The 24,868-nt window shown below is 43.2% G+C and overlaps 1 protein-coding gene across 4 annotated transcripts in view; it reads left to right on the plus strand.

Moving 5' to 3' along the window:
- SORCS2 (sortilin related VPS10 domain containing receptor 2) overlaps positions 1-24,868 on the plus strand; it is a 172,409-nt gene that overhangs the window by 126,382 nt on the left and 21,159 nt on the right. For all 4 annotated transcript variants that reach the window (XM_078392552.1, XM_020790539.3, XM_020790538.3 and 1 more), the window contains 9 exons: positions 7,834-7,910; positions 9,961-10,052; positions 11,366-11,473; positions 12,952-13,072; positions 14,145-14,278; positions 16,281-16,409; positions 17,179-17,350; positions 20,213-20,399; positions 22,369-22,502. In XM_078392552.1, the coding sequence (XP_078248678.1) occupies positions 7,834-7,910; positions 9,961-10,052; positions 11,366-11,473; positions 12,952-13,072; positions 14,145-14,278; positions 16,281-16,409; positions 17,179-17,350; positions 20,213-20,399; positions 22,369-22,502 (1,154 nt within the window). The remainder of the gene's footprint in view (positions 1-7,833; positions 7,911-9,960; positions 10,053-11,365; positions 11,474-12,951; positions 13,073-14,144; positions 14,279-16,280; positions 16,410-17,178; positions 17,351-20,212; positions 20,400-22,368; positions 22,503-24,868) is intronic.

Consider the following 24,868-nt stretch of genomic DNA (forward strand, 5'->3'; position numbering starts at 1 on the left):
CAAGTAAGTGAGCACAAATCTCTTTCCTCATTCAAGAACAATGCTCAAATGTAAAACACACATAACAAAAAGAAAAAATGGATTAGTCAGATATATTGTAATGTAGATAAATCTCTCTGGGTGAAAACATGTGTATAAATGAATCTTCCTGTTCTTTTGTTCTAAAGAATGCATAACTTTACTTGAATTAACAGCATCCTCAATGTTTATATTAATCTTTGTACTGAATATAATGTACTGTACCTAAGGAAGAGTTCTATTAAAAAAAACCTTTATTGTAGCATTTTAAATTTAATCAGCTCAGGTTGCTTCACATATTCAATGTCTGAGTCAAAGCTTTATAGTAGATTTTTAAAAGACACATAAAGATATTGCGCAGAGGTAGGAGATGGAAGTGCTACTCTATGTTTTCATTTTCTATACTAGGGTTGATACCAAGTCTGGGAAAACCTCTGACATCCAAATCATAAATATATTCCACTCTCAGGGTATGGAGGTTGTTTTTTAGTGGGCTTTCCAGAACCTTTACTTAGTTACGCATTTTTATACTACCCAACTTAGTGACATGGACTACTCTGGGCAGTTTAAACATTAAATATAAAATACTCCAAACCTCTCCCCAAAACAAAAGAAAAACAAACAAAACAAAACCATAATGAATAAAAATTAAGGCCCCAACAAACATCCAGGCTGAGCCCCAGCAATGAGTTTGTCATAGCATTGACAGCTTTTCCGGAAAAAAGAAAATAGCTCACTGCTAGAGCAGATCCTTGACATGTAGAAAGTTGTAGGTTGTAGGAGATGGAAGTGCTACTCTATGTTTTCATTTTCTATACTAGGGTTGATACCAAGTCTGGGAAAACCTCTGACATCCAAATCATAAATATATTCCACTCTCAGGGTATGGAGGTTGTTTTTTAGTGGGCTTTCCAGAACCTTTACTTAGTTACGCATTTTTATACTACCCAACTTAGTGACATGGACTACTCTGGGCAGTTTAAACATTAAATATAAAATACTCCAAACCTCTCCCCAAAACAAAAGAAAAACAAACAAAACAAAACCATAATGAATAAAAATTAAGGCCCCAACAAACATCCAGGCTGAGCCCCAGCAATGAGTTTGTCATAGCATTGACAGCTTTTCCGGAAAAAAGAAAATAGCTCACTGCTAGAGCAGATCCTTGACATGTAGAAAGTTGTAGGTTAAGGCCTTGGTATCTCCAGCAGAAAGGAGGGTTGACACAAAAAACCCTTCTCTTTCTGAAACCCTGGAGAACTGTTGCCAGTCAACAACACAGAATGGAAAATTTGTCTGCCTTGTTAGAAGGTAGCCTCGCATGTTTTTTTTATTTTTTATTTATTTATTATTTTTATTTATTTAATTTATATGCCGCCCACTCTACCCAAAGGTCTCTGGGCGGCTCACAACAACCAAAATTCAGTGCAGTAAAACAAAATGATTAAAATACAGTTAAAATACAATTAAAATACAATTAAAAAATACAATTAAAATTGCCATCATTAAGACCCACAGTTAATGTTATTTCAATTAAAAGCCTTCTGGAACAGGAAGGTTTTGACCTGGCGCCGAAATATCATCAGTGTCGGCGCCAGGCGAATTTCAGTTGGGAGGGCGTTCCATAGTCTGGGGGCAGCTGCCGAGAAGGCCCTTTGTCTACAAGCCATCCCTCTTACCTCCTTGAGGGATGGCTCTTTCAAAAGGGCCCCCTGGCTAGATCTTAACAGCCTGGTAGGCTCATATGGAAGGAGGCGGTCCTTCAAGTATCCAGGGCCCAAGCCGTTTAGGGCTTTATATGTCAAAACAAGCACTTTGAATTGGGCCCGGACAGCAACTGGTAACCAGTGTAAATTATACAGAATCGGCTTGATGTGCTCTCTGGCGGCCCCACCACTCACCAGCCGCGCAGCTCGATTCTGGACCAGTTGCAGTCGCCGGACCGTCTTCAAAGGCAGCCCCACGTAGAGCGCATTGCAATAATCAATACGAGATGTTACCAGTGCATGTGTAACTGTCATGAGACTCCGCTCGTCCAGGTAGGGCCGTAGCTGGTATAATTTCCGCAGCTGGAGGAAGGCGCCCCTGGCCACTGAGTCCACCTGGGCTTCCAGTGTTAGACTGGGGTCCAGGAGCACCCCCAAGCTGCGGACCCTGTCCCTTAGGGGGAGTGTAACCCCATTCAGGACAGGGAAGTGGCCCTCCAACCTGTCCGGCGAAGCACCCACTAACAGCACTTCCGTCTTGTCTGGATTGAGTTTCAATTTATTAACCCTCATCCAGTCCATTATCAGGTCCAGACACGAGTTCAGCACAGAAACCGCCTCACCTGGATTGGTGGAAAACGAGAGGTAGAGCTGAGTGTCGTCAGCATATTGCTGACTCCTCAGCCCAAACCTCCTGATGACCTCTCCCAGCGGTTTCATGTAGATGTTAAACAGCATGGGGGACAGTATCGAGCCCTGAGGAACCCCATGACATAAATGCCATGGGGCAGAGCAACTGTCCCCCAGCACCACCCTCTGGATACGGTCAGCTAGGAAGGAGCGGAACCACCGTAAAACAGTGCCCCCAACTCCTAACCCAGCCAGCCTATCCAGAAGGACACCATGGTCGATGGTGTCGAAAGCCGCTGAGAGGTCCAGGAGTATCAACAGGGTCACACTCCCCCTGTCTCTCTCCCGGCAAAGGTCATCATACAGGGCGACCAAGGCTGTCTCTGTACCAAAACCCGGCCTGAAACCCGATTGAAATGGATCCAGAAAATCCGTTTCATCCAGCAGCGCCTGGAGTTGCCCGGCCACAACCCGCTCCAACACCTTGCCCAAATAAGGGAGGTTCGCCACTGGTCGGTAGTTGACCACCAGCCTTGGGTCCAGGTTAGGCTTTTTAAGGAGTGGTCGAATTACCGCCTCTTTCAAGGCGGTAGGGACCACTCCCTCTCTCAGAGAGGCGTTCACGGCCTCCTGGACCCAAGTGCGAACCCCCCTGGCAGATCTTCCAATTAGCCAAGATGGGCAAGGGTCGAGCGGTGTGGTGGTAGAACGGACAGATCCAAGCACCCTGTCCACATCCTCGGGTCTCAACAATTGAAACTCATCCATTAAAGTTTGACCTAAGCACGGCACACTGGACACATCTTCCGATTTTGCAGTAACAGTGGAGTCCAGCCCACTGCGAATCTGAGCGATTTTTTCCTCAAAATGAATAGCAAACTCATCACAGCGAGCTGATGAGCAGTCCGGGACCTCCACCGGGTTTCCCGGTTGAAGAAGATCCCGGACCACCCGAAACAGCTCTGCTGGACGACATTCTGAGGAAGCAATACGGCTGGAGAAATATTGCCGTTTCGCCAGCCGTATTGCCACGAAATAGGCCCGATAATGGGCTCTAAGTCGTGTTCGATCGGATTCCCAGCGGGACTTCCTCCACCTGCGCTCTAGCCGTCTCCCCTCTTGCTTCATCGCCCGCAGTTCAGAAGTATACCAGGGAGCTGTCTGGGCTCGGCGAGCAGGGAGAGGGCGCTTAGGTGCAATCGTGTCAACCGCCCGGGTCATCTCCCTATTCCATAGGGTGACCTGAGCTTCGACAGGAGCGCCAACCATATCAGACGGATACTCCCCCAGAGCATTCAGGAAACCATCCGGATCCATTAGTCTCCGGGGGCGGATCATCTTAATCGATCCCCCACCCTTGCAGAGGGAAGAAGAAGCTAATAGACTGAATTTGACCAGGAAGTGGTCTGACCATGACAATGGGGTCACGACCAGCCCCTCCACATCCAAACCACCACCTTCCAGTCCCGTTGTGAAAACCAGGTCCAAGGTGTGGCCCTTCTCATGTGTCGGGCCGATGACACATTGAGACAGCCCCATGGTTGTCATGGCGGCCATGAAGTCCTGAGCTGCCCCAGTCAAGGCAGCCTCAGCATGGATGTTGAGGTCCCCCAGCACCAGCAGCCTGGGAGTCCTCAACACCAGGTCCGAGACTGCCTCCGTCAGCTCAGGTAGGGAGACTGTTGGTACGCAGCAGGGTGGGCGGTACACCAACAGAATCCCTAATCTGTCTCGTGAGCCCAACACACAATACAGGGCCTCAAGACCTCCTCTCAAAGGGATAGGAAGCCTGGTCAAGGAGATAGAACTCCTATAGACTATAGCAACTCCCCCTCCCCGACCCTCTGAGCGACACTGGTGCTGGACTGAGTACCCAGGAGGACACAGCTGGGAGAGGGGGACACCACCTTCCTCTCCCACCCAGGTCTCAGTAATGCACGCCAGGTCAGCCCCCTCATCCAGAATTACATCATGGATGAGGGCAGTTTTGTTTTGTACTGACCTGGCGTTGATCAACAGCACCGTGTGGCTCGAGGGTTTGCTGATATGGTCACCTGATACCATCTGGTTGGAGGTAGGACTAGAAGAGGGGATAGATGTAAGATATCTAACCTCTCTTCTCCTACGCGGGCATGTTCTACCCCCACCGCCATTCCTTCCCCTACCCAGCACCACCTCAATGGCTGCCCCCTCCAACGCCCTCCCCCCTTCCTGTTCCATCAGGTCCACTGTGGGTCTCTATGCAACTCAATGATAGTTAAAAACAAACAAAACAAACCCACACACCCTTCTAATGCCCCTTCTCCCCTCCCAGCCAGATGGCTGGTGTTGAGGAAGGGGTGGGGTTGCCCAAAGCAGTAGCAGCAGCAGCAGCAGGGTCCTGGTCCTGAAGGGCAGGGGAGTGCAGGCCAGAAATACTCCCAGGCACTGTCTCTCACCCAGTGCCTGGGGACGGCAGATGTTACCAGCGACTCCCCCACGACAGGAACGTTGCTCTCAGAGGGCCCTGGCACCGGCTTCCTGCTTCTATAGCTTCCCTCCCCTCCCAGCCAGGTGGCTGGTGTTGAGGAAGGGGTGGGGTTGCCCAAAGCAGTAGCAGCAGCAGCAGCAGCAGGGTCCCGGTCCTGAAGGGTAGGGGAGTGCAGGCCAGAAATACTCCCAGGCACTGTCTCTCACCCAGTGCCTGGGGACGGCAGATGTTACCAGTGACTCCCCCACGACAGGAACGTTGCTCTCAGAGGGCCCTGGCACCGGCTTCTTGCTTCTATAGCTTCCCTCCCCTCCCAGCCAGGTGGCTGGTGTTGAGGAAGGGGTGGGGTTGCCCAAAGCAGTAGCAGCAGCAGCAGCAGCAGCAGGGTCCCGGTCCTGAAGGGTAGGGGAGTGCAGGCCAGAAATACTCCCAGGCACTGTCTCTCACCCAGTGCCTGGGGACGGCAGATGTTACCAGCGACTCCCCCACGACAGGAACGTTGCTCTCAGAGGGCCCTGGCACCGGCTTCCTGCTTCTATAGCTTCCCTCCCCTCCCAGCCAGGTGGCTGGTGTTGAGGAAGGGGTGGGGTTGCCCAAAGCAGTAGCAGCAGCAGCAGCAGCAGGGTCCCGGTCCTGAAGGGTAGGGGAGTGCAGGCCAGAAATACTCCCAGGCACTGTCTCTCACCCAGTGCCTGGGGACGGCAGATGTTACCAGCGACTCCCCCACGACAGGAACGTTGCTCTCAGAGGGCCCTGGCACCGGCTTCTTGCTTCTATAGCTTCCCTCCCCTCCCAGCCAGGTGGCTGGTGTTGAGGAAGGGGTGGGGTTGCCCAAAGCAGTAGTAGCAGCAGCAGCAGCAGCAGCAGGGTCCCGGTCCTGAAGGGCAGGGGAGTGCAGGCCAGAAATACTCCCAGGCACTGTCTCTCACCCAGTGCCTGGGGACGGCAGATGTTACCAGCGACTCCCCCACGACAGGAACGTTGCTCTCAGAGGGCCCTGGCACCGGCTTCCTGCTTCTATAGCTTCCCTCCCCTCCCAGCCAGGTGGCTGGTGTTGAGGAAGGGGTGGGGTTGCCCAAAGCAGTAGCAGCAGCAGCAGCAGCAGGGTCCCGGTCCTGAAGGGTAGGGGAGTGCAGGCCAGAAATACTCCCAGGCACTGTCTCTCACCCAGTGCCTGGGGACGGCAGATGTTACCAGCGACTCCCCCACGACAGGAACGTTGCTCTCAGAGGGCCCTGGCACCGGCTTCTTGCTTCTATAGCTTCCCTCCCCTCCCAGCCAGGTGGCTGGTGTTGAGGAAGGGGTGGGGTTGCCCAAAGCAGTAGTAGCAGCAGCAGCAGCAGCAGCAGCAGGGTCCCGGTCCTGAAGGGCAGGGGAGTGCAGGCCAGAAATACTCCCAGGCACTGTCTCTCACCCAGTGCCTGGGGACGGCAGATGTTACCAGCGACTCCCCCACGACAGGAACGTTGCATCATTCCACCACTAGGATACTTGAGTGTAGCAGATACTTGAGTGTGGCATCATTCCACCACTAGGATACTTGAGTGTAGCAGATACACTGCTGAATTTGGACTGGAGTGGTCTGATTCACTTGCTTTTCATCAGCGATGCTCACCATCTGTCAGCCTCATATAAGAGAACCCCACAGAATTCTTGATTAGATAAAGTAGAATACTGTATCTGTATGAGCTCTGTCCTGAGTTCCTTAGTGAAAGTTGCACGTAGCTCTAATTCAGTAAAATAAAATGTTGGCATGTGGTCTCCACTAGTGATGGTTGGCTGTAACGGGTCACTGTCGTTAAGGAGGGAGTGAAATGAAATAGGCATAGAATGGTTCTCAGGGGGTGACATAGGAACTCATCCTGCTACATTTGTCCTGTTATGATCACTGTAAAAGCTTACAAGTTACTGATTGTGGCTTCAGGACATTTTTGCTTGGCTTACTGTAAAAAGAACACCTTTTCCCTGTCAACAAGTAACAGATATTAGCTCTTGAGATAAGGTCAGGTTCTGCAGAACTTTCTGAGAACCTGGTTGCTTCTGCAGTAGGTCTTAGCTAAAAAAAAAGCCTGCTGGGTTTCCTTGCTGAGTGGATAGCAAATATGACCTATGTCTTTTGAGCAATGAACTTTACAAGAGAATAAGGCATCCTGGGTGACTAGTAATGCACCATAGCTGTAAATGCAGGTTTCTTGGTTCCAAATTCAACTTCTTTTTAGACTATGAGTTGAACTTGAAGAACATGAAGGCTTTGAGACAGGCTTCTACTAAATCACATTTATAAATGCTCCATAACAGTTAGGTTGGAGAACTGTATACATAGGAAAATACTGGGAGCCTGTGTGATTTCTGTTGGTTTCAAACCTCCATATTCCAAAAACAAAGATGGATGATACCTTTATTATACCACCAAAACTTTACAAATGTAAGTTAGCTTTCAGCTGTGCACAATTTTTTGTCAGTGTGCACACTGCAGAAGACCTATGGGCATTTCAAAATCTGTAGCCAGATGTGCAGGCCAGATTTCCTTATTTAAAGAAAAATTGAAGAGGGGGAATGTTTCCATAATCTTGGTTGTGAGGCTGTGCTGAGAGGACATTGCTTTAGATTGCAGATGGATAGATTTAATGTAATGCAAAGACAAGCTAGCTGTAAGAACAGCTCTGTATGCCAAGGCAGAACAAGCGTCTGGCAGGGGCACCTTGCTTCAGAAAAGCATGGGCTGCTTAAAGCAGTTCATTTCTTTTAGCTCTAGAATGGTAGAGTTTACTAAATGTAAACCTCCTCACATGTGATCCCTTGGGACTGCTTGACATATTATTGGGGTGGTATAGTGAAGCACATGAACAACCCTTTGTGTGATAAACTGTTTTTATACACAGCACTTAAGGGAGTTCTAACAACAAAAAAGTTCTAATCTCTCACTTGGGGTGCAGGCTCTACAGAACTGGCTACAGGTAGCCATGTGCACAGATCTAGTAATCCCTGCTTGTTTGCATTTGTTCTCAGGAAATCTGGGTGCCCAGCTCGTTGAATATAAAGAAGAAATGTATATAACATCGGACTGCGGCAAAACCTGGAGACAGGTAAAGAATTGAGATGGATAATCTCACATAGAGGATTTATATTGTGATGACTGAAATCCTGTTGCTTAGCCTACTGCTTTTGAAATTCTCCCTACGCACTGCTGGCTCAGTGATTCTGCCACCTTCCCTCCACGCCAATGGCCTCAGAGCAGCTGTGTTTTGGTGGAGGCCTGCCTGCTCCTTGCCGCCAGTTGCTTAATGATCGGTTGGCTCTCTCTGCAGACTCGGATTTCCACTATTTGACATTTCTGGCTAATTTCTACATCTGTGTTTTAGATATATGATAAGTTGATCGCTTTACCAACTGCAACATTTAGTTTTATGTAATTTTCCTATACTTTATATGTAACAGATAGAGTAGGCCCTGTGAATCAGTGGGAATTTTGTGGGGTATACTTCTCCATAAATTCCATTGGTCCAGGTGGGCCTACTCTAGTTGCACCTCACTATGCTAAAGTAAGTCACAACTCGATCAGGCCCACCTGAGTCAAAAGAAGGAATGTCTGGAGGAACTGACTCACCAAATCTCCACTGATTCTGTGGGCCTGCTCTAGTGCAACTTAATACTCTGAGTAACAGAATTTCAGCCTATATAAGGTATACATTTTACCATTCCCTTCCTCTGGGGGTGTTGTGTTTCAGCGAAGAAAATATATATGGAGAAGAAGCCTTCTGGATGTATAATCCAAGCTGGATGAGGTTCTGCACATACAAACAGATGCTGCTCATGCGAGTCTTAATTCCCATCCAGTGATGTGTTGCTGTATGGGCATAGCCCTGGTCAGTTCATTAGTAACAGACCTCTGCCGGGGGAAAAAATATTATCTGTTGACAGTGTTGTTACCACAGCTAGGTAGAGGAAACACCCTGCTTTTGCACATACATGTTACATGCCATCAAGTTGCCTCTGACTTATGGGGACCCTATGAATGGATGATCTCCAAAATATCCTGTCCTCAACAACGCTGCTTGGCTCTTCCAAATTCAAGTCTGTGGTTTCCTTTATGGAGTCAGTCCATAAAGATCTTTCTATTTTCATGCTGCTTTCAGATTTTCCTAGCAGTATTGTCTTTTCCAGAGAATCTTAGTTTCTCATGATGTGCCCAAGCTACAACAGGCTCAGTTTTGTCATTTTTGCCTTCAGAGAAAGTTCAGGTTTGATTTGCTCTAGGGCCCACCTGTTAATCTTGCTGGTGGTCCTGGTTGACTGAAAAGTTCTCCTCCAGCACCATATTTCATATTAATCACACACACCTTCCAAGTCTTCCTCACTGTCCAGATTTCACATCCATATGATTGACTGAGAATACAGTAGTGTGGATGATCTTGGCTTTGGTGTTTGGTGACACATCCTTACACTAGATGATCTTTTCTAACTCCTTCATTGCTGCCTTTCTACAACTTAGTCTTCTTCTAATTCCTTGGTTGTGTATGTACATACATACAGTTGGCTCAAGCCCAACTGTATGTATGATCACATTTATGATCACCATTTCTTTTATGGGAACTGATACTGGGCTTAAAGTGTGGCAAGTCCAGCTGAGGGTGAGGGAGAGCTGATGATCACTGAATGTCTACATGAGCCTTGTGGACTACATAACTGTCCACCTGTTTTTCTAAAGTAATATGTTGGGGCAGGGAGCAATATGTTAGTTATAATGTCAGTGATGAGTGGGTTTGCAGCCTGTGATTGTGGAGGCAAGTGTTGGAATTATGCAACTCCTTTACCTTTCCATCCAAAGGCTGATGGGGAAAGATTAGATTCCACTTGCAAGACTTGCATATTTAGATATATATGAAATATATTTAAGATGTGTGCTCAGGAGAGCTATTTAGATAGGTCTGTTTTTCCTTTAAAAAAACCAAGCACTTTTAGTTAGTACAAAATGCAGCCAGTTCAAGGAAACTTATAAATATTTGGTACACTCTGTTTCAGTGTGCACAGCCTATTATGGGCCAGCAAATTAAATATATACCATGGGACTAAATTAGGCAACACATTTGGCACATGAGAGCATAGTTTTTTATTCAATGTTTCCTTGGCTTGTAGGTTTTTGAAGAGGAGCATCACATCTTGTACCTGGATCATGGTGGAGTGATTGTGGCCATCAAAGATACCTCTATTCCACTTAAAATACTCAAGTAATTTTACACTATTTTTTTTACACTTTCAACATTTTCAAGACCAAGCAAGTTCCATCAGCAGAAATAAGCTTTTCCTTCCAAGAAGTTGATTTACTAATATAATATGTACATGATTAATTTTACTAAGCTAACATTTGCTGAGCAATATTGATTTGATTTTGCTGGTACACCCCTGTGAAGGTTATAAAAATAAGAAGGCACAAAATAGTTAAAAAGTACAGGCTTTGGGCAGAGTTTCTTTAGGGCAAGGGCTCTCAGTAGTTCTCAGTAGGCCAGAGTGTCATCTATCAGATTTGCCACAGCCTGAGGGTCGCAGTCTCAAGGGAGATGGCTACGGGGAACCCGGGGGGACCATGACCAAATACATACTTTGCATACTTAATCTGTTCCCAAAATTTTGGTGATGTTTGCTCTAGTGGGTTTTTGTTAACCAAAAAAATACGTGTGACTATTAAAAAGAGTTTTTCAAAAAAAAAAACCCTTTAAAAGGCCCCTTTGTGTCCTATAAATCTGAGGGCCTAAATTTTTTGTTAGGGAAAAACAAATGGGCATGTGAAACTTAATTTTTTTAATAATTCAGACAATTGTGTCAATTTTTGCTGGGTTCCCCATAATACAAACAGACCATAAATCAATTCTAAGTGTAGCGACATTGAGACTATATAGCTGATTTAATGAACAAACATGTGTAGGTTGAAGGGGTTGAAGCAACATCACTAGTCCTGTACACACATTCATCACAGTTATAACATTCATATGAACAGTGCTTTGGAGAGGAGGAGTTAAAATACCAAGGAGTTTCCCCCTATAAGCATGATAATCTTCCTTTTAGTGACCAGCTTGAGGTGTGAGCAAACAGTTCGTATTAATACTTATTCGTCTTTCTGTGTTACAGCATCTTGCTGTTTGCTTTCCATTATGATGTTTTCCACTTTTAATATTCTTGTGTTGACTTCCTATGTAGAAATTACTGTTCTTTTAATATAAAGATCCCCAGCATTCTGAATTTGTAGTTTAGAATTGATATAGCTATTTTGGGGGATGTAGAGAGTTAACAAACAGCTGACTGAAATGACAGCCATAATGAACAGAAAGATTATTAATAAATGGTAGATATAAGAACAGTTTTCACTGTTTCTAAGGGATAGATTCAGCACATATGTAACTTTCAATTTTGTACATCCTCTAGCTAATTACGTTTATATTATTACTAGCAACAGTGACTATGTTGAAGGTCAGTCATCACTGAAAATCTGTTCTGTACAATTTGGATCTGCAGTAAATAAAAAATAATGTTACTTCCTTAACAGGTTCAGTGTAGATGAAGGTCAGACGTGGAGCACTCATAATTTCACAAGTACCTCAGTTTTTGTGGATGGGCTACTCAGTGAACCTGGAGATGAGACTTTAGTCATGACGTAAGTAATATTAATGTATTTGGACACAAGCTAAATAGGAGACACTGTAATGTTTTCAACCAAACTATAGTTTCATAAGATCAGAATGTATAATGAATAAGGTTGGATAGTGATCCTAAAATAGGCACTGCAGACAGTCAAATGGGTGACCAGGTATTATAGAATTTTTTTAACTGTCTAAAACAGCTTCAGAAGCTGACTGGATCGCTCAGTGAGCTAGGCTGTGGCTTCAAAGACTGGGAGCTCAGTTCCCCTCTGTGCATCTCAAGAGAACAGCCAGTCTGTGTAGCCTTGGGAAACTGCACAGTCCCAGGGTGCCCGCATAAGAAAGGAATGAGAAACCACTTCTGAGTTCTCTCTAGCTAGAAACCCAAGCTCTATGAGGAAAGACTGAAAGAACTGGGCATGTTTAGACTTGAGAAAAGAAGACTGAGGTTTGATATGATAACAGTTTTCAAATACTTGAAAGAGTGTCCTACAGAAGAGGGGCAGGGTCTGTTCTTGATCATCTCAGAGTGCAGGGCACACAATAATAGACTCAAGTTACAGGAAGCCAAATTTTGGTTGAATATCAGGAAAAACTTCCTAACTATTAGAGCAGTACAACAACAACAATCATCTTAGAAATGCAAAGATGGAAGGGATCCTATGAATAATCAAGTCCAGTGCCTGTCAGGGAGTCACAGTGAGGAAATGAGCTCCCAACCTCTGACTTCACAGCTAGATACCTAAGCCACTGACCTATCTTTCAACTACCTGAACCAATTATCTTAGGTGGTGAGTGCTCAAAAGCTGGAAGCTGTCAAGAGAAAATTAGACAACCAGTTGTCAGGTGTACTTCAGGTATACTTTGATTTGAATTCCTGCATTGAACCGGGGGTTGGACTCAATGGCTTAATAGGCCCCTTCCAACTCCATTATTCTGAAATTCTATGAAGTTGATATAAGTCAGCACTGACATACCGGCACCTAATTATTGTTAAGTCTTCAGAACTCAGTGGAATAACATTATGGAATACACATACATGTGAACTGTTAAATTGGTCACACTGAAACCAACTTCATGGAACTTCGGATCTATCTGATGAGAATTGTGAAGTTCCTCTGAGAACGAAAGCTGAAGGGGAATCACAAAAGAAATACACAAAAAAGCAAAATTGGTGATCATTGATCACCTTTCAGTACAGTATTTGTTTTGTTCTGTGCTGTCAAACTGTTTTTGGTTTATGACAGTAGGCTTTTCAAGGTATGTGAGGTGTTCAAGGAATTGTTTACCGTTGTCATCCCCTTGTGTTTTTCTATAACCAAACTGGAGTTTAAGTTGCGGTATTTTGTGTCTGGGTCCAGGACTCTTGTCTACTATACCATACTAGTTCTTGGCTCCCCCTAGTGTTTATGCTTGATGTTATTTGTACTGTATTTCATTGCCTGGTCTTTAACTGGAACCTCATTCAGAAGCTCTTGATCTTTCTGTTTAGAGTATTTGGACATATCAGTTACCGCTCAGACTGGGAACTAGTGAAAGTAGATTTCCGTCCATTTTTCCCCCGAGAATGTAATGATGAAGACTATGAACCGTGGGAATTGTCGAATCTACAGGTACAACTTCACAGAAAGGAATCACTGAATATTTGATGAAAGTGGCCCGATTCAGATGTGATACTACAGCTTGGTTTAGTGTTTCATGGCACAAAGGTGGATCTACCTCAGATGATGCACTTTCCCTTTCCCTTCTCTGTTCTTTGTGCACAACTGCAATCCAGAACAAGCCATACTTAAGAAAGAACAAGGAGAAGGGTGTGTGCCCCCCAGATCACACAGATGTAAGAGTAGGTTATACTGTACTTCTTATTGGACTAATAAAAGAAAAAACAAATTGCAAGCTTAATTAGCTGACAAACCAGTTTGATTATCGTATAATACCACCAAAGTCTTTTTTTTAAACCCTCAGATAATTAGGGGAAAGGCAGTACAATTTCCTCAGTCCACCTCTACAATTTTAAAAGGGAATATAGTTATTCCAAAAGGAAGATGGGGATAAATATTCCAGTGCACATTGTGCAGAATGTACATTCTCTTAAAAGTTATGGAATATAGACACAGAACATGCATGTGTTTGCTTGAATGGGAATTCTGTATCGACTGAGACTGGTTTGATGTGGGAGTGGAGAAAGTACCCACTATGGCCTTGGGGGGGGGCACTGACATTTAGTGTTTACTGTTTGGTCTCTACAGAGATATGGGAGCAGTACAGTTGGATCCAGCTAGCTTTCTTGCAGATCTTAGAGAGTTTCCTAATAGCATAACTACCATTCTTATCAAAAACGTGATTAATCTCGAATTCAGAAATGGCCTGAGCCATAGATATCTGCTCCCACTTATGTATTAGGTGCTGTCAAGGTGGAACTAACTTAAAGCAGTCTTAATGGGACCTTCAAGATAAGTAAAATATTTGAGTGGTTTCACCAGTGGCAGCCCACCAGTGAGTTTCCATGGTCAAGGATGGGTATGAACCCTGGTCTCCTGAGTCCTGGTCTGTCACTTGATCCACTACACCACACTGGGTATCTCTTCTCCTCTTAACTAGTTATTTGGTATTCCAACAGACTGTGATAACAATTAGGCTGAAACTGGCTGTCTTAGTTGCAAGAGCCAACCTTTTTGTGTTCAGGGTGATCGCTGCATCATGGGTCAACAGAGAAGTTTTCGGAAGAGGAAGCATTCATCATGGTGCATTAAAGGAAGAAGCTTTATGTCAGCACTCACTTCCAAAGTTTGTCAGTGTCGGCCTTCAGATTTCTTATGGTGAGCCTTTCCATTAGGTCTTTGTGGTGGTTTAATCTTGAATGTCTTGTACGAGTGTTTGAACGTACCAAGTTTGATCCAGGATCTGCCTTGCATGGATGGAAGAACTACACTCATTGGAGGTCCTTCTGCCTTGTTTCCAGGTATCTTCCCCTCCCTCATGGCTCACACAGTTCACCAGAGTCCTCTCTGTGTAAGATTTTCAAGAGATTGAAGGGGCTACCACAGAGTAGAGAGGGCAGGGATAATCTTCTTCCGCCAAGCTAGATTTGCTCCTAAATCCGAATCCAACCTATTGAAAAGAGGTGGTTTTGCACATGTTTGAGAGGGAACATTATTTCTTGCTTTCTTTGAGGGGTGCTCAGTTGTTAGCAACCACTTCATTTTTTTTATTTCATCCTCAAGCTTTCAGTTCTAAAGGATCCTAGCTGTAGCTCATAACATATTTTCAGGTAGAATGCTTGAAAAAAATTGTGCAAAATTAAGAGAGTAGCATAGCTTAGTAGTAAAAATTCCTGCAGTAGCAGACATTAACTTGTTCCAGAGATTTGCATACATGACTGTTAAAAGGCAAGAAATGATTCAGCCACAGTGTCTACTTTAGGAAGATGTTCCTTAATTGTGGGGCCAGGACTGAAAAAGCAGTGATATATGTGCTTCTGGAACTCACTCGCTAGGGATAAGGGATCTCTGAATAGGATCTGAGATATTGACCTGAATGCATAGGTAGCCATAGGTTGTGTGAACCATAGCTGCTTTCATTCTAGATATTTTTAGGCTCTAAAATCCAGGTCTTTAGAAGTCAAAACCAGCATGTCAAATATGGCAACCAATGGAAATGGAATTATAATGGGAATTATAAGGTCGGCACAGTGACCACACATTTTTTCACATTGCTGGACAGATTTTCAATTCTCTTCCACAGTGATTTTATTTTGTTTTCCCCTCTGCTCCCATATGTAACACTATTTCATTTAAATTGAATGAGGATAGCAGGTGCTGACAAGTACCTAGGAAAAAAGGTTCAGTGTGGCTCAGGCTATAAAGAGTATCATACCACTCTGCTATATATGATGGGAGCAAATCTTCAAAACCCAGTCCTAGTTTACTTTTCTATTAAATAAAACCGCAAGTCAGCACTGAACACATCACATAAGCTACATGGTCCGAGGCGGCTAAAATACATTGGAGTTTTACAGATGACTCAAATAAGGTATGGGCTGCATTGATATGCTAACAGTGCAGATGAGACAAGTCCTGAACTCCGTATACAGAAGATCCAGGCAGCTGCCAGCAACCCATATTTAATCTAGAGTAATGTTCCTCTAATTTTCCATCAGTGTGGGGGTTCCAGCCATGAGTGGAACCAAATGAGTGGCAACACTGCATGTGGGTGCACAGCTTCAATGCAGCTCTGTGCCACTGCAAACCTACACATCTTAGAGGGACCGTTGATCTAGAATTATCAGAATGCCCGCAGAGTCTTCCCTGCCAAACCACAGCTAGGAGTGCACCAATGGAGGAGGGTATGGCACTGCAATGGCAGAGATCTGATCTTCTGTGCTGGGAATTCTGTTTGCTTAGACTCCTGCGTAAAGTTTGTAACTGAATGGAGCACTGAGGGCCTATCTTCCTATAATGTCACATGAAGAATTCCAGAAACTTTATACTCAACAGGCTGGAGGTTGGAGGTTTGAAAGAAGCTTTTAGGTAACAGGCAATGTAACTAAGCTGGTGTGTCCTGGATCTTGTGGCTGCTTTCTGGCTGTAGGACGCAAAAGCAACCTGCTAAGGAGAAGGGAAATGTGAGTCGTGGATGTCTACAGTAAGAGATCGCCTTCCAGTAGCATACAACAAAAGCCAAACCTTTGTCCGCTGAGCATATGCAGTATGAATTTTACATGTATAGTGTTAACAGTAGAAGTTTTTTCTTGCAAATTCTGAAGAATTCCTTGTAAAGATATGTCTGTTGAATGGTTCATTTTTTGTTTTTATTTTGTAGCGATTATGGATTTGAGCGTTCAGCAGTGCCAAAATCTGAGTCTAGTACCTGCTTTGCTGACTTTTGGTTTAACCCAGAAACCCCTCCTGAAGATTGTATCCGGGGACAAATCTATAGAAGCAGCACAGGGTAAGTTACAGTGCAGTATTTTGTTATGGAAATTAGTACAATATCTTTCTTTCTTCATTTACTTTTAAAAAGGTTACCTGTCCCTGATTGAATAAAATACATTGCCTGAAATCTATTAGTAAGTTGCAACTAGAGGAGGCCCATTGAACCTGAACTTTGCAGAGGTGTTGACTCCAAATCCCCACTGATTCAGTGGGACTGCTCTAGTTGCAACTTCCTACTAGATTTCAGTCACAGTTTTTAAAGACACTTCTAGCATGACAAGTGTGTTCCAATTCACATTGCCTGAAGGAATTATATAATACATAACAGCGAGTGAAAAATGAAATAAATGAAGAAATAAAGAAATAATGTCAACCACCTGAGACTACTTCAGGAACAAATGCCTGATTATAGGTATTACTGTCTACTGGCAGAAGGATCCCTTGGCAGATGGTTCCAGATGTGGGGAGCTGCCACCAAGAAGGTCCTGTCCTGTGTTACTATTAAATATGCTTCTTCACAACTGGTTTGGCCCTACCACCCTCTTATCCTTGCCTGGTCTTGGGATGTGGCTCAGCTTCCCAGCTAAAACATGTGTCCTCCCGGAATGAGTAGGCTTAGCCTGGCTCACTTAATGGGGATGCCACAGTTAGGCAGGGTTGCATAACTTCTTGGTCCTGTGAATCCCTCTACCTTTTGACGTACTATCCCCACCCTCCACCCCACCCGTTTTGATATCCTCTTCTGTGGAGTCCTTAGCTATGATTTTTATTATTCTACTCTACAGGTATCGCAAAGTTATATCTAATGTGTGTGAGGGTGGTGTGGATTTGCAGCAAAATACGTCTCAGCACCTGTGTCCATGGACTGCCCCTAAAGGACTACAGATAAGCATCAAAGGGGAAAGCCTGGCTGTTGAGCCTGGAGAAGATGTGACTTTTGTTGTCAGACAAGATCAAGTAACTGTCTTTCCCCACCTATATTTCTATACTGTTGTTTCTCATCTGCTGGGTGAATGAAAAGAAATGAATATGTAGTTTAGGAAGTGGACTTGGCGTGACAGTTGACCACAATGGGAGTGATACCTTAGCTCAGATACTAACTGTCCCCTTATCCACACATTCAGTAGATTCTAAAATACCTCCCATGTTGGATCTCCCCCCCCCCCAAGAATTGTAGATTAGTTGTATTCTGAGGAGGTAAGGAATACTTAGCAGATTCTGTTTTGTAAATTTAGGCAATCTCAATTCAACAAGGCACCTCTGCAAGGGATTCTCAAGCCCTGTGAGATTCCTTGCAGGTGTATTATTTTTTCTTATCATGGTCTCTATATTTATGCAAATTAGTGTCCTTTGATTTTGAAAAACAAAGTACAGACACCCTGCAAGTGCAGAACAATTGACTAAATGTTAAAATAGATATGGCCATCTCCTCTGGTGCTTCTTAGCCTTAGAGCTTGTTGCAACAAAGTGTCAGCCTTCCTTGTTTTATGACATCAGCATCGAAGTGTTATTTGCATAGAAGCATTTATCTGTACTATTTTGTCAATTTATGCAAAAAAAGAGGTCTGATTTCCCCTTTCTCAGGTTAAGAGCACTCCAAACTACTTTCTTGTCTTGTGTGACAAGGAGGATTTTTGTGTGTGTGATTTTTCATCTCTGTGTAAAGGGATGAGACAAGTGAGGAGGAGCAACAGCCCTATGGTGGACACTGTCCATGATCCTATGTTGTTGTTTGTGGTCAACATTCCTTTGGCGATAGAAAATAATTTGTAATCATTCAGAACAGCAATGGGAAGAGAGGTCGGGCTCAAAACCTTGATGGACTCTTTCATGAGGGTGGAGTTTCCTGTCCTTCCCCACTAAGCATACCCAAGAGCATGAAAAAGGAAGGCTATGACAGCTTAACTTTGCCATGGATGTTCCCTTCTTTGTCCCCATCAGTTCTCTTAATTCCTTTGTTTACTCACTAGAAACATGTCCTTCATCATTTTGTTTGGAGACTCTAAAGGGAGATCTCCATATTCATAAATCCTCACCAGCATACTTCCCTTCCCACACAGTCTTTCTCCCCAAGGCTGTTATAACTTCCTCTCAAAGTAAAAGCATTGAGAACCCATGTCTTTTTAAGATGCAGCAGGAATTGCAAGTCACAGGTGCCTTTCTTCTATATCCCCTGATGTTGGTCCAGGAAAAGGATAACAAGCCACATTGTGGCCAAACTATATCCAAAAGGCCATAGTGACAGTTACTAGCTTGGGAATAATGTTTGTTACTTTGGAATAGTACATCTTCCCTCCCAAAGCTGAAGTGATTGGTTTGGTAACAACAGGAGGCATATAACAGGAGCTTTATAGTTCAGTGGTTAAACTACAGTACTGCAACCAGAACTTTGCTCACTATGCAGATTTAATCATAGGTAGACAGCTCTAGGTTCACTTAGCCTTCCATTCTTCTGAGGTTAGTAAACTGAGTGGCACAATGGCTTTGCTTTTATAAATAATTTGGTCCTGTTTTTTCTGTGAAGAACAGTGTTCTTCAGGCAGCAGGTGGCAGGATGTCTAATCCAGGAACATCCTTCCTCCAGGAGATACCCACCCTTACCCAAACTTCATAGTGACCTACGTCCATACCTTGAACCTCTCGGTTAAAACATTTGTATCGAAATGCTGTGTCCGCACTGCTGTGTAAAGTTTGGGAATGAAGCCCATGCATTTACAGTCTTGATCCAGGTCTCTCTGGAAGTGGTCCCAGGAGAGCTACTGAAGCATAAGAGCTACTCCAGTCACATGCCTCAGGAAATTGATCAGGCTTCTGTCAAAGTAGCCACCTCTCCCCATTTAGGGCATCCCTAAATCGTCCCCTGGGAAGATTAATCCGAGAAGCATAAAACAAAAAGTTTTCTCACTGGCAAGGAAGAAGGGCCTTCGATTAATTGGTCCCAAGCTGGGCCAAAGTTTTACTGGAAATGTGCACAGACTGAAGAACAGTGAATCATTGGAGGACACAGTGAATCTGTCTAGGTTGGATTAATTCTATTTAGGATGCTTGACTAGTTTTCTGTATCATTTATCTCAAACTTTGAGAATAACTCATACAGGTGTGTACTCTACAGCTGTACACGTCCTGTCTCTCTTCTCAGTCAGACTGCTCCTGAGTGGAATGGGAGAGAAATGTTTCTGCTCCGCAGATTTCCAGGCTCTGTTTTGAACTGAAACCAGATAATCAAATTTCTCATCTAGGGTACCACACAGTATTTTTCTCAGATCAGGGTAGCCAAGGTATTATTCCTGCTTAGTGTTTTTGATGTGGCTCTTTGTAAACTTGAGTGTTCGTTGGTTCAGTTAAAATCTGGTGTTAGACACTGCCATTTAGCTGTTTTCATAATCTAATAGACAGGTCAATGCCATTTGGAATAACAGAGAGACCTGTTGCAAGATACTCATCCTCAACCACTGAAATCTGATTAAATCAGGAGAAATCAAGGCCTCCACTGGTGATATAAAAAGCTTCCTCCTTCCATTATGAGACTCTCAAAGGCTTTCCCAGGGCAAAAGGGAGCCCTAGGGAGCTTCACATCCCAAAACGAGGGGATAATTCAGTTCACCTAAATTAATGATTTCTAGTGCCTGGAACTGTATTTATGCTAACAGGATTTTGCCCTATGTTTATATATTACCATGGATATGGTAATCTTCAGTAAAAGTGTTGAAAGTAGTAGTTTCCTAATGTCTAATTTTGTTTGTTTCTCATTGCCATTTCGGATTTTTGTTTTCTTCTCCTTCTTGGTCTTTCATATTGGTTTTTCTTGACTTTTCATAGGGAGATATTATAAACACCAAATACCAAGTGAACCTTGGCGATGGTGTTAAGGCAACATATGTGAACCTCACATTGACAGGTGAACCAATCCAACACCGCTATGCAAATCCTGGGGTTTACCGTGTCTCTGTGGTGGCAGAAAATGCTGCTGGCCGTGATGAAGCAGTTATGTTTGTTCAGGTTCATTGTAAGTCTTGATTTCCTTGACTTCATTTTCCTCTCATCTTTTGTTTTCATTGCTCTCAGCACTGTTAGAATAAGCCATATTACACAATGTGTTAGCTCAGCTTCTCTGTGGAGTGATGGCTTTTGTCACACCTGAAAGAAAAAAATGAGACTGTGAATTCGATTTGGCTGCCTAGGTGCCCCTAGTTATAGACAAGGTGGGTCTGTGTTGCCTGGAGTGGGGAGTAGTAAATGTTGCTGTTCAGTCAGGGCCAGTTTGGTTAATCCAGAGTCTGATTAGGGTGGTGAGAAAAATGTACAGGACTTCCACAGAACAGTTTCTGCAGATCTTAGACACTTCAGTTTGAAACACTTGATGTCTAAAAACCAATCAACACAAAACTGTCACACTCAGCTTTTTTTAGAAAATTGAATTTTATAGTCTGTATGCATTTCAATTTTACTAGAAATCTGCAAACATCCTTATAGAAAACATAAAAGCAAACAAAACAGGGAATTTCAGTGTGAGTGAAAGGCATCGGGGTCTGAGAGTAAATTGTTTCAGGAAACTAAAGAAGTGCCTTGTAATGCCCTTTGGAAGAGCCTGAAGCAGGCTGCACTAAATACATACTTAATATGTCATTTTGGGTTTTTTTGAAAGATCAAGCAAATAATAAATATTAAAAGAAAATGCTGATGGCAAGACTCTAGAGACGAGGAGATAATTTGCAGGAGATGAAATAGTGCTGCAATAATAAAATGCACTGCAAGCAATCAAGGAAGGAGAGGCACCTCCAGCAAGTAATTCACCTTCTCTAGAGACAACTCCTTCCTTGCTCTCTAGAAGATTGGGCTGCTGTTCTGCTCATTCCTTCTTGAACTAATTTTCCCCATTAGGCAAAACGTAGGGAGAATTACTGAGAATACACAGGGGATGGGATTTAAATGAATTATATCAAAGTCTGGATACCCTACAAAATATGCCATGGCAATTTATGGTAAATGATCATCTTTAAGTAGCCCAGATCTCTTTCTAGGAATTCTTTGAACAAGAGACTGTTGGAGATGCATAGAGGGACAGCAGGTGGGACATCATATCAGCTTTATAAGTATCTTTCATTTTTAGATTGTGTGAAACAGTAATTTGCAAATGCTACCTTTGCACTTTTAAGTATTTTGAAACAATAAAGTTGAGGGATACAATGAACAGAAACAACCAAGTGCCTTGGTTCAGACATAATCTTAAAAGAAGATCATGCATCCATAAGTGATTGTGGCTTTACTTGCACATCAAAACTTGGAGAGGCTTCCTAACTATAATTTGTTGAGGGGTGTGGGGCAAACAAAGCCCTGAAACCATAGTTTGAAGTGGTTTGTGAATCTTAGCTTGTGCCATGGTTGGCTGCTATCCCTAGACTTGGTACCCTGTTTTAAATCTTAGCTTTACTCTCCCCTTACTGCCTGTCTGAGAACCATGCATGAATGACTTAAAAAAAAAAAGACTCAGAGGGTAAGAAATACTTCATGACACTTCCAAAGGTCATGCACTTCCTGCATCACTCTGCCAGGCAACAGACACCCCCCCCCAAATAGACTTGCCCTTTCCAGCCAGCCTCGCACCATAAATGTAAAGTGCTCCATAACATTCTTGGGACATTCCACAACTGTTCTAAAGATAAAAGGTCCATTTTTTCAGGTTTCTGACTAGAATTTCAGCAGGCATCAAGTAGTCCAGGCAATTTTTGAATAACAGTTGCTTTTCCTGTGTTTTCTGCTGAGAAAGCGCTATAGGAAAGTAATTAAATGTGCAGCTTTGGACATTTACTTCAACTTCTTAATGACGTGGTCTCTGAGATTTGTCTGAAATGCATCAGTAATGTGTCTCAGCACTCTGGTGCTTAAACAAGATTGTTGATGAGCTGCTGAATGAATTGAGAACCTAAATTTGATAAATTAATGGTTCCTTAATTAATAGTTGGGATTTTTTCCAGTTCCGCTGAAGGCTTTGCATCTAGAAGTAGTTCCTGTTATTGGCAGAAACCAGGAAGTGAATTTGACAGCTGTCATCTTGCCAAGAAACTCTAACTTTACACTCTTTTACTGGTGGATTGGAAACAACCTTCAGGTATTAAATAACAATTACTTCTGACTTTTCTAGTGTTAGGAACTTTTCGTTTTTACAATACTGCATGACAAATGACTGCAGAGAAACTTTTTCTTTTAAACAGCCAGATTTATCATTTTAGGTGATGAAGATGTTAAACTTTTGTGTATATTTAACATGTTTCTTCTGCATTTGTCATAGAACTGCAAACCCATCTCTTGTAGTGCATGGTCATGTGATAGAAATGGGCTAAATTTCTCAATCTGACCAGTTTAACATATCTTTTTCTAAATCTCCCCCTGACACTCAAAAGCAACCTTTATGCTCTGCATTTCGCTCTTCCTGTGTATAAATACTGAACAAGAAAAATGAGTGGTAGTGTATGTTTCTCATTCATTGTACAGTCAACCCTCGACTTACGAACTTAATCCATTCCGGAAGGAAGTTTGTAAGTCGAAAAGTTCGTAACTCGAATCAGCATTTCCCATAGGAATGCATTGAAAACGGATTAATCCGTTCCAGATGTTTTTGGTTCTTAGATCGAAGGGCAGTTTGTAAATCGAAGCATTAATTCCCATAGGAACTCATGCAAAGTCGGTTAATCCGTTCCTACCACTAGGGGCAGAATTTTTCTCTTTCTTTTTTTAACCTAAGATGGCGTAGGTTAAAAAAAAGGCAGGAAACCACAGAGGGAATGAATGAACACTGTTTTAAAAGAACACTTTTAAAATCAAGCACCTTTTACACCAAAACAGGCACCTTTTCATCCAGGCACCTTTTAAATCAAAACAAGCAGCTTTTAAAGCAACCAAGCACGTTTTTACCTAAGCAGGTTTTAACTCAAACCGAGCTCCCTTTTACCCAAGCACTGTTTAATCCAAACAAAGCACCTTTTAAACTAAAATTTTAAATTACAGTACCAGGCAGTCCCAGGCTTCTCTTCCCACTCTCTAACTGCTTGGACGAGCGAGGAAGCAGACAAGCAGCCTCTTCGCTAACTGAAAGTTCAAATTTCCCGCTTTCCCTGCCTTCCCCACACTTTTTTCCCCATTCGTAACTAGAATCCAAGTTCGCAAGCCAAGTCCATATTTTCCTATCAGAGCAGTTCGTAAGTCAAAATGTTCATAACTAGGGCTGTTCGTAAGTCAAGGGTTGACTGTGTTTTATAGAGGGGGCACAAACATTGAAATTTCTACTTTGTACCCTCCCTTGTTTGCCCACTACTTCTGCATTCAATTAAAAATAATTGAAGAGAAAAAGGCAGAATAACCAGTGTCGACTGGATACAATTTTAAATGACAAGATGTTATGGGCACTTCAAATAGGAAGCTCTTGGCAGACCCAGAGAGTTCCTTCCAATTGGAAATGATTCTCACCATGACATAATCTTCCTTTGTTCTGCAACTATGCATGCTTGGGGGACCTGGCACCCAGCCATCTGCCACCCACTCCCTAATACTTGGAAATGCTTGTATCCAAGAGACACATGAAACTAAATACATTTGGGGATTTGCCTAAGCAGAAAGCATGTCAAGCGATGAAAACAGCTGCATCCTCCCTTCCCAGAAAACATGTATTTATTTATTTATTTTATTTATTTGATTTATACCCCGCCCATATGGTCTAAAAGACCACTCTAGGCAGCTTGTGTTACTTTGGTGCTTTTTACTAGTATTGAAGTACTTTTGTCCTTTTCAGTCCTGTGTGAATGCAAATAACCATTCCCTTTACAAGTAGACTGAGTATTTTACTTTTATTACTTACAATGCCAGGTCTTTGATTTATTTTATTTTTTTACGTGTTCATTGGGCTAACATGTACCAAACAATGCTCAAATAGCTTGGGAGGTTTTTTTTTAACAGTGTGTAGCATTTGGGGTCAAGGGAAATGAGTTGACTGCAAGGCAAAACTCTTTCTGTCATATAGCATTACAGAGGCAGACTGGGAGTTACAGGTGTATGTGAGAAAAAAAGTATGGCGGTCATCACTGGAGATTACAGTTTTGGAGAGAATAGTAGCAGGACTGAGTGAGGGTTGTTTATCATTTTGTAAAATGATTCCTCCCTTCTTTATTCCTGCCCGGTTTCAGGTACATGTAAACAAATGTGTGCCTAAAACTGGATGCCCTGGGGAGTGGCAAAAGTAATGTGTCACATGACTGATTAGTTACAAGCTACTTTAGTTGTCTTGGGGGGTTGAACAGAAAATAATGCAAGGTAATTACTTACTTTATAGATTAAAAAACCCTTCCCTTTGGCCACCTCATACGTATATAACTAAAGTATTATGTGACACTTTTGCCTGTTAGCTGTCCTATGCTACTTGGTGGCCCTAAACACATGCTAGAAAGTCATTTATTATAGGTGACATAACTGCAAATCCTTCCT

Source organism: Pogona vitticeps, chromosome 4 (genome assembly GCF_051106095.1).
Source record: "Pogona vitticeps strain Pit_001003342236 chromosome 4, PviZW2.1, whole genome shotgun sequence".
Classification (NCBI taxonomy): domain Eukaryota; kingdom Metazoa; phylum Chordata; class Lepidosauria; order Squamata; family Agamidae; genus Pogona; species Pogona vitticeps.